The sequence below is a fragment of the Ptychodera flava genome, chromosome 3 (genome assembly GCF_041260155.1).
Source record: "Ptychodera flava strain L36383 chromosome 3, AS_Pfla_20210202, whole genome shotgun sequence".
NCBI classification, from domain to species: Eukaryota; Metazoa; Hemichordata; class Enteropneusta; family Ptychoderidae; genus Ptychodera; species Ptychodera flava.
Window position 1 is genome coordinate 23,240,837 of NC_091930.1, and position 10,681 is coordinate 23,251,517.

General features: G+C 38.4%; 1 protein-coding gene across 1 annotated transcript; it reads left to right on the forward strand.

The window, feature by feature from the left end:
* The first annotated feature begins 987 nt into the window (after window positions 1-987).
* LOC139128485 (zinc finger protein 239-like) lies at window positions 988-1,809 on the forward strand. Its single transcript, XM_070694258.1, has one exon. The coding sequence runs from the start codon at window positions 988-990 to the stop codon at window positions 1,807-1,809; it is 822 nt and encodes a 273-aa protein (XP_070550359.1).
* Window positions 1,810-10,681: the final 8,872 nt, after the last annotated feature.

Consider the following 10,681-nt stretch of genomic DNA (forward strand, 5'->3'; position numbering starts at 1 on the left):
GTATTGCAATGTTCCATATACAAAGATATTCGTTACGTATGCAGTTAATGTTGTGTGCAATATACGTCAATATACGTAAAAATACTGAACGTATATCAAGCGTATTGTCCAGTGAAATCTTGATTAATGACATTATTGATTTAGATATTAAAAACAAAAAGCAAAAGCAGCGACATCTAATTGAATCTTTAGGTAACATCCCAAATGTTTTTTTGAAAAAAAAAACCCCAAAATTTACAGTGATGTTAGTGCATTGGTCTTAAAAGTTCTGTCAATTATGTTGTCAAATAATAACCTAACTGTAGTTCATAAAAGTCTCCACACAATGCAAAACTGTTGTTTATCTTGGCTGTTTTTCAGATAATTGACATCTGTTTTGAGGCAAATTATAATTTATGAGACAAAAACTCTTAGCAGCTACGGTGAATGGACAAGCGCGTTTCTTATTCATATCAAAGGCATGCTCTCTTCTCTTGTACAGATGTTCAAATAATTATGAACACTTTTGCACATTTCGGTTACATCTCTATGTGGCTCCTGGATTCCCTAGAAAAGAGCGAAAATGATAGTGTTCACAACCAAGAAACACCGAGCTTCAAACTGAATAACAAATTTATCAACTCAAACAAACCGCAACGTCATTCGAGTGAAAATTTCGTTGAACGAGAGAATAAAAAGAAAAAAGACATTGCTAATCATAAGAAGGCTGTGAGGGCATCCACTCGGCTTAAAGCCAGAACTAAACACTCACATCGTCAGTCTGAAAACAAATCGAATACCTACGAACCGCAAAGAAGGCTAAGACACGAAAGGTTGAGATCTAAGGAAGTCACATGTAAAGTGAAGAACAACAAGAACACAATGATTAGGAAGCAAAATAATGACCAAAAGACAAATTCAACAATTCAGCCGAAAACAATCATGCATGAAAGCATCAAAAGTGGTCGATATTCTTCACACAAAGGTATTTTAAGAAAGTATTCGAAGATGGGCAGACCTTTCAAGTGCACCGAGTGTGGCAAGACATTCAAGCGAAAGTATCACCTTAAGATTCATCTATTGATACACGCACAGAAACGACCACACTCATGCAATCAGTGCGGTATGACATTCACTCAATCCAGCAATCTAAACACCCATCTCAAGATTCATTCGAACATACAGCCACACTCCTGTACATCTTGCGGTAGACGATTTTCTCGCAAAGGCAACCTACAGCGTCATCGTCGGATGCACACAAAGGAAAAGCCATTCAAATGTAAAGACTGCGGTAATCGTTTCTCTGATCCGGGCAACTTGAACAAACACAGCAAAGTCCATTCAAACGAAAGGCCATACCTGTGCCACCAATGTGGTAAAGCCTTCAAGCATATAAGCAACCTAGAGGTCCATCTTCGAACGCACTCACAAGAATATCTATACTCCTGTGAGAACTGTGGTAAGAAATTCAAACAGAGTTCAAACCTAAAGCAGCATCAGAGGATCCATACAAATGAACGACCACATAAGTGCAGAGACTGTGGGAGAACATTCACTCACAGTGGTAACCTTCGCAAACATATGCGAATCCACTCAAATGAGAAACTTAACGCTTTCTCTGTTTCTCAGAAACCATTGAAGGAAAAGAACGTCCTTAAAACTCCACTGAAGGTCATCAGCAGTAAAAGAAGTTATCGGTACGAGACGCGCAATGGCGCCAATAACCAGAGGGGCAAGTTGAAATCGAGTTTACCTGTCTACTCGAAAGAAACCAAACCGTCGGACAAGTTGAAGGCAAGAGATGGACGTAATCAATATAAGACGTGTTAAATTGAGGCAATGATAGAATAGTAGAAGGCGTCTATTGTACCTTTGCTTGCACAAACCGCAATTTTTGCCCTTGTTGTTTTTCGTTTCTAAATACACAATGTTACGAAGACCGCAATAGAAACGGCATAGAAAATAGAAAATATGATACAGTTACACTACTACTGTATTGCTCAACACTGTTTAGATTTCAGCACCGGTAACATGACACCGGAAGATCAGCTCCAGCAGTTCTCCTTATCTTTTGACATTACAGTGGTTTTGACATTTAAGTCAAAGTCATTCGCAGCCAAGCAAAATCGGACCAAGCTGAACTCAAACCCCCTTCTCTCTCCAACCTTGCCTAAAAAATTCATGAAACTACTCTAGTTTCAAGTATTGTTATGTGTTAATATTTTAGATACAAGACACTTCCTACAACGACAAGTTTAGCCAAGGTTCTTCCATTGCGACTTGGCCTAGCCGCATGGTTCCAGAATGGCACACAGTCCGCAGTTACAAAATACATTACTTCGCCTTCATTGAGGAAAACTAGAAGGGATACTTCGTAATGAGTCCAGTGAAAGGATACTTGCCCTACATGCATGAAAATAAGCTACCGTCAGATTATTTTGAATTCGCAGATTGATTTACATTTGTTGTGTGGATCTTTAAACCCGGAAGAAGGTGATAACAAAAGTGAAATATTTGAATGAATTCATGTTAATGAACTTCTAGATGCCGTACTATAGTGCTTAATCATAACGCTTCCTCTTGGCCTTTTTATGTTGAATAAGTTGACCTGCAATAATTTTTCGATTTTAACTACCTTTTATGACTCTACTTGTACAGTCTCTCAAATTTGTACGTACAATTTCTAAAATTACGTTCTTCCATCGTAATGTGCACATAGTGCTTTTGAATAATGTTTCCGTCCTTATTAATGCAACTACGTAACTATGGTAATATTTCCTTTCTGAGATAATCATACGAGGAATTTGTTTCCTTAATGCCGTGTAAGCTTTTTCAAATTGTACATAGATTCTCAAATTGTAGATATTGGATTTTGATGAGTATTTAACATATAACGAAAAATAGTCTCATGGTAAGAAAGGTTATACATTTTAAACATGAGCGACCTTTATAAATATGACCTCATGTGTGTTTGCTTCCTCATCAGGAGAGACAATAATTTGTTTTTTAATGTAATTATGATATTTTCTGTAAATAAGTACCATGTAATGTATATTCATACACAGTGTATCACCTATTGATAATTAGAGAGATATCAATATTGAATTCCGATGTAAATTGCCTTTCAAATTGAATAAGACAAAAGTTGTTATCGGGAAATATGAAAGATGTTGTTATAACAACATGGAGCATTCACAGTGAAAGTTTAATAAAACATATAAAAGTATACATAAAAGACTGATGTGTTTTTATCAAAACCTATTAAATATGGTTTGAATATATTAACTATGGTTTTTGACGTGCCGATCCTTTTCCCTGCTTTCGCGATGATCTATCTTTGATAAATTTCTTTTCTTTTGATGTAACAGTTTTCGTCTCCTTACAGGCGACAATAAATCAATACATACATACATACATACATACATACATACATACATACATACATACATACATACATACATACATACATACATACATACATACATACATACCTACCTACCTACCTACCTACCTGCATGCATGCATGCATGCATACATACATACATACAGACATACATACATACATACATACATACATACATACATACATACATACATACATACATACATACATACATACATACATACATACATACATACATACATACATACGTCCATTGTTTTGAGATAAAAATTCGTGCGATGTCACAAATTCATCGCCATTGGTGTCAATGTTTTTCAGAAAGCAATGGCCGCTCGCATCGCGGATCAACATACATATTTACGTCATTTGTTTACTTTTAGAATTCTAGTACACGCCAAGCAACGTACGTGAGCAACAGAGATCCAGCTTGAAATCCAGGTGTATTATTTAAACAAGGACAAACGCTACATGTAATTTAGTGTCGTTTGGCAAACACTTAGGGTGGGCCTATAATGAAAGTCACTTGAATTTAGAATATTGACTGTCACCGGCGCAACTCAGTTGTCGCCACTACGATATGAGCGAGCAGATGTTTTCCTAATCACACGCTTGCTTTGTGTTCGAATAAAACGTTTGTCGATCGCAACGCGCGTAGTAACCAGAATTGAGGTAGTTCAAATATGAACGCGATTGCCCATGTTTGGACGAGCAGAATTCGACGGGTTCATCCAAATTTGGGCACCGGGCCGGGGAGTGATAAAAATGCACGGATGTGAGGGCGCTTTCCCCCATAGCTTTACACAAGCACGTGTATCTAGGTATATGATAATTTATACTGAATTTAAAATTTAAAATAGCATACACCTGTTACTTTAAAGCAAGACGTTATTCAAATTTCAAGTGTTGCAATGCCATTTCTCTGTATCTTCCAATAAAGCCTGTATCACTGTTGTCGGTAGAAAAGTGATAACATAAAAAGGCAGATTCTGAAGCTTCGTGATGATTGTGTCATTAATCAATTGTAAACAATACTGAGACGACAATGATATGTGGGTGTCTGTTATTCACTTTCACTCACAGGGTCCAGAGCTGGTAAAGCAAGTAAACTACTAGTTCAGCAGCCCTGCGTACCGTGCTGTTTGTTCCCGCGTTATACGGCCTCCAACCACAGCCGTGCTGACTCTCACAGAAAAAAACGGCGACTGCGATCCCGATTTGGACCGCGCACGAGAAAACTACCTTTCCTAACTCGAATAACTCAATCGCTCACAGATTGCAAAACCAAACATCCAAAACCGTTAGTTTACCAGCGATTCATGATCAATAGTCCAGTTGCCGGTAATATCTTGCTGATGGTTTACATCTTGCTAATTTCCTATGAGGTCAACAGGGCTGTGATGGGAGGCCGTATAAGGCCGGGAACACAGAGCACGGTACTAAGGGATACTAGTTCATTAGCGTGAAGCAGTCTACACATTACGATACGCTAGACAAAGCCAGTAGACGTCGAAAAAATTGCCACTGTACTAAAGGTCATGGTACTGTTTGCTCAAAGACTAATAACGTGGCATGAGTAACAACGTTATATTCCCCGTTAAGAAGAGTTGGGAGTGATTTACGCTTGTCAATAATTTACTTCTAGGAAATGTTACAAAACTAATAGGAGTAGGTCTAAACATACATTGGCACTTGTCGCTGGTACGCGAAATTGAAACAGTTAAGTTTTCAGTCCCCTTTGAACATATATGTCTATATGAATCTTCCCAGCCGTTTGCATGATCTAAGTTTGCTACTTTAGTTAAAGGCGACTATAGCATCGTCATTAAAAAGTGGAGACATCTAGTCACTCATGATTTCTTTTCTTTTTCAGTAAGCGCAGGTCTTCGTCATTTGATAATCAGACACAGCGTACGTATGCTCGCCCTGGTAGTCAGAATAAGGTCCTGTATTTTTCTTATTCTATTGATGTTTTGAATTTGCTTGGAAAAACAAGCTGCAAATATGTCATTTGAAAGTAGCTAGTTATACATACTTATTTGAATATCTTGTGTTATTTAGAACAGCCCTACGTCCTGTGGTTTCTCGAGACAAACACGATTTTGTTCTTCAACATTTCAATCGACCCTTGCAATCTTCGTGATGACACCTCGAAGACAAATGAACTCTAAGGCAAAATTGCTATAAGGTTAGAAAGTGGACATCACAGACAAATTGTGTTGAACGAAAAGTAGCCAGAATTCACATATTCCCTATGCAGTTTGTAATCTTGCAATATTGTCCGAAATGAAATTACACCGTGAATATTAAAATTTGCAATGGAAACGAGTACGATATTTCACTACCGCCAGACACTAAGTGCAAGATACAATGTGGATTAGTATTTATTTACGCAAACTATCTTAATAAGGATTGTTTCGGTATTAACAATTTTATTTTATTCCTCGTCAATGCGGAATATTCATGTACATCGCATCTTGCATGCTAAACCGTCAGACGGACGAGAAATCACGAGTCATTGAACTGATATATTATGAGTTAGAACAACAACGCCCTGGCCGGCGAGACGCAAACGCAATTTGTCGACAGTTGAGCAACGACCGAGTCAACAACAGCGTACATCCTTAAATTGAGCTTCTATCATTTTGTGGTTATATTGCTGCCATATACTATGAAGATTTCAATTAATACACGTCATTTTAGGAAATATTGGGTAAATTTGAAAATATACAGAAGTGGAAAGGCTACAGATGTGAAAGAAACTAAGTTTTGTAAAACACAGCATGTTGCAGAATTTGATTTTATTGTTCCTCAACTTACTTCAGTAAGCCACCCATATTGTAAACAAGGACGACCGAAGGTCGGGTATTTTTTTGTGACGATAGCTTCATTAAAAACCGCCGTCCGTTATCATTGAGTGACTCATTTAACAATACGTTTTATCCGGTCGAAGTAACAATAATCCAGTGCCATGGCATAGCATGTTCGCACGTAGCGCCCACCTCGCAAATCCGAGGACTTATATTGCCCTCTTCTTTAGCAAAAAATCAGTTGTTTCGGTGCGCAAAAATGTGGAATGCCAAACGAGCTCACTAATGATTGATAGGTCGGTCTGAACATACAAGTATAAGCTTATAAAGGGGTTATTTAGGAACACGTAGAATAATTGCCCAAGCAACGACAGTACGTGCAACATCCTGTCACTGTTATGAAGAGTTAGCATGCTAAAATCCAACAAATAATTTGCTTTCCTTATCCTGAAGCAGTTTACGCAAATGTTTCATGGTACTGCCTTGCTTAACGTATACAGTGACCTTAAGTACAACCTCATTCATCGTCAAGTAATATAATGTTATAGTTTTTAATTCAGAGAGCGTATAGCATCCTTCTTTGTTCGACAAGTGGCATCTTTATTTAACAAAAATGTTAGATATTAAACTTACACTTGCCCTAAAGTGAAACCATTTGAATATTCGGTCAGTATATTCAGGTTTAATCGTTATTTACTGGGCTCTGGCAAGTGTGCTGTTCATTAAGCAACCTTGTGCACTTCCTCATTAAAAGTAATAACTTTATATCGACAGCAAATGAATTGGCGTGTATATAGATTGAATATGCCCGAGAACTGCAAAGAGTGATTTTAAAAATCATCTACTTTTTTACATACTATTTCGAAATATTTCTTATGCGAGGTATTTTAATAAGCGGTTAAACGCTCGATGGATGCATTTAAGAGCCTCTGGGCACCCAAGTGATTGTTATTACATGTTTTAAGAGAGGGTCAGAGAGCCCTAAAGTGTCCTACAGCCGAAAACAAACTTTGTCTAACTCCTAAACCCAACGAACATTGTCTCTGTTTGACCTTAGAGCAGTTTATGTTCTGTACGTGCACCTGCACCAGTATTTCTCAGTGGAGTAAAGAAGAATATACCTCAATAATATACGGCTTCTCCATGATAACCGAGCGGCAGGTCTAATGAGATTTCTCTTGACATGCAGGCTCATTTGTCGCAGGCCCACTGCACTTTAAATAGGTAAGTTGTCATTTTTCAGCGATCACATATGCCCCTAAGAGTCTTCTTGGCCCTATTATTTGATCATTTTGATGGGATGGCTTATTCCTAAAACGAAGGCGACTGGCACTTCATAAAACTCCTCGTTAAGTGAAAAAAATGAAGTATGCATTTCGGTGTGCCTACGCCATTCGCGAAACGCTACCAACTTATTGATAAGTAATGGCGCTGTCATACCATCAAGCAGCGTTTATCGGTAACAATTTTGCTGCAATGTCTCAAGAGTTCAAATATTTTGCTGTATTCTAAGACTCATTTAAACTATGCGTTTGAATATATTAAGAGCTCAAGTTATGTGGTGTTAGTCATGTCAGAGTGAAATGTCTGCGTACAAAGTGTAAACAAGAGCGCTGCGTCAAATCCCTTTAAAACACCTACCGCGTTTCGATTGTTGTTCACTAAGCGTCAACGTATCATTGTGTACCACTGAGTAAGAAGCGTTTCAGAGACAGGCTATTCTTTAAATCGAGTTTATCCGAGGGTCACGCCAGACAACGCCCATGCTACTTTCAGCAGTGCGACGCCAGTGTAACTCATGATCAGCTGTATCCTGTGAAGCGATTCGACATCAACAATTTATACATCAAGATTGAAAAGAGAAGCAGGTGCACGGAATTATGCCTGTGTGAGCAATAATAAAAATACTGTGACTTCTCCTTTCTCCTCACATTGCTATAGCTTTAAAAAAATCAATGAGCTAGTTGGTTATTGGGCTTTTGTCGGAGCGCTTGCGCAATTATGTCGCCCATAAACACACTAAATCCAAAGTAAAAGTAATTGCAAGGAATTATATCTGCTTGATCAAACACAAAATCTGCTGTTTTTCTACCTTGATGGTACTTTTGAAATCCAAATCGACGGATTTTACGTTTCGTTATTGATGGAAGGCTGGCGGGACAAGAGGTTTCCCAGACTCGCACCATATGTCCCGCCCGATACAGTTTCTTTATGGCACTTTACGGCGTTGGTCACTTTGAGTTAAGCAAAGAAAATGGCTGATGTCGAAAACAAGGGTCAAAGGGTGGGATAAATGAAGTCGTATATGGTGTAAGTCTTATATCGCTATTTGTAAATCAATAAAATAATGCAGGACTGGTAACTCTCTTCCACAAATGTTATATGGGTGTAATAAACACTTGTCTTAGAGAGTGACCAACATTGCAGTATACTTTCTTGAGTTCTTCTGCAACAACAATATAAACAGTGCAATGCAATTTAGCTTGAAAACCACGGCCCTCTTTCAACAACAAAGGTAGAGCAATAGCGTGCAGAATGTAGTATACAGAACAATATTGTAAGTAATTTATACAAACAAAGGCATATCTAAAACAAACAAAACGAGTCACTCATTTTGAGTAGAATATTGCGCCTGCAGCCAAAATAAAGCATTTGAAAACTACATCTTCTGGAGTAGCATTTATTGTCTGTGACAAGTAGTCTTAAGGTATGACAAATCGTCTACATGTGATAAAATATGTGATAATATTTTCATTGCATAAAAGGGTTTTGTAAATACGTTTCTTTCAATTATACATCTCGAGCAAGCCGATTCTGACAGTATAAGGTGAAATTAACTAAAGGTGCCCGTAATGCGCGTGATATAACTTTATCCAGTATAAGTGAAGTTACTGATATGACGTGACCTTTGGTTTTTCTAGCTTGAGAGGCAACGCTGACATACTAGACTCATATCACAGTCTAAACCGAAAATATATTTTCGACTGTATGTCGATATTCGACGCACAAAACAGGGTCGGAAACTTACCGATGCTATAGATTATCCCTTGGAACCTGTCAACTAACAAAGATGGCTGCCAAGTCCTTGAATGTTGATTGGCGTAACATTTCCCTAGAACTTCTCGATGCCGAAGACATCGATAAAACGCAATCAGTGTTTCTGCCGTGTCGAGGCGGACTGCATGTAGGTATGTCAGCTTAAACGTAGTTCTTCGAAGCTGCATCTATCAGACGAATTAATTGATATATGTACCAGTGGAAACATGACAAGAACAATCGTTATTGTACAGCCCGATCGAATATTAAACGCCTACTGCATGGTCATGAGGGCTATTGCACCCGTCTATTACCAAGAGGGGCCGTGTGTTACCAGAAACACATCTGTTTTTCTGGTAACACCCGGCCACGAGGGGTAATAGACGAGCGCTATTGCCCGAATAAAGACCAGGCTATAGGTGTTTTATAACACACCACATGCTCATGTTGTATTGTTATATAGTTTTTAATGTGTTTTGATATTTTGCACCGCGACAATCCATTGTGACAAGTTTACTAGGCGATATACAGCGGTTTCAGTTGTACATGGTACCACTTTATTTCAAAAAATATTCTGAGCATACCTAGCGACATCGTTAGTTGCACTTTAATCTTTTCCGTCGATGAGCTGTTCAAGTTCCTACGCTGTTGGAATGTTGGAAAATGTTAGAAAATCTGTTTTAGAGAATGTGTCGTCACCTATCCCGGACGCACATCACGTCCAGTCAACCGCCATTGTTGAACAGCTGCAGACGACACTACGGTCACGTGACCGGGCACTTTTCCAAATTTGGTCAGAACTATTTCTCTAGGGAAATAGCTTTTCAAAAAATACCCTCTGACGTCACTTTTGTCGATCCGGAGGGGACTAGACGTATCTATTTTCTCGTCACGTGACGTATTCTGGCGAATCGCAACAGGAACGAGCATTTGGCGTGTTATAATAACTTATTTTTAATCTACAGTACCACGTGGTGATAATGGGGTTCACAGGGAACAAGTGATGTATAGTCCTCTATCGAAGCGACACTGATAAATCAGAATGAATCTTTTGAACATAAGTCACTGAGTGCGAAACATGAACAAAACACTCGCTTCAACCTATTCTAACCTAACCTATCGTGAATTTCCAGGAAACGACAATAACACCGGAAATACAGGACTACAACATGGTTTTGAAACACTAATCTCGGAAATCGACGAAAGGGCTATTGAAGGAAATCTTTCAAGCAATGGTAAGAATGTTTATTTTAAGGTATATTGTTGGCTTCTTTTGCTAAAGGTATACTGTCACCTGTTCCAATTTAGCCACATTTACCCTAAAAAGAGATAATCTAACCAATCACAGATTTTAAGCGGGTGGCAGTTTGTAAAAAATAGCGCCCTCATATGGGCATTTTGAATACCAAGGAACCCCCTTTGACCATGTATGGGCATATTTAGATTACAGATGACT

Coding starts and splice junctions, on each gene's coding strand:
- LOC139128485 (XM_070694258.1), top strand. CDS start 988: ATGGGCAGACCTTTCAAGTGCACCGAGTGTGGCAAGACATTCAAGCGA.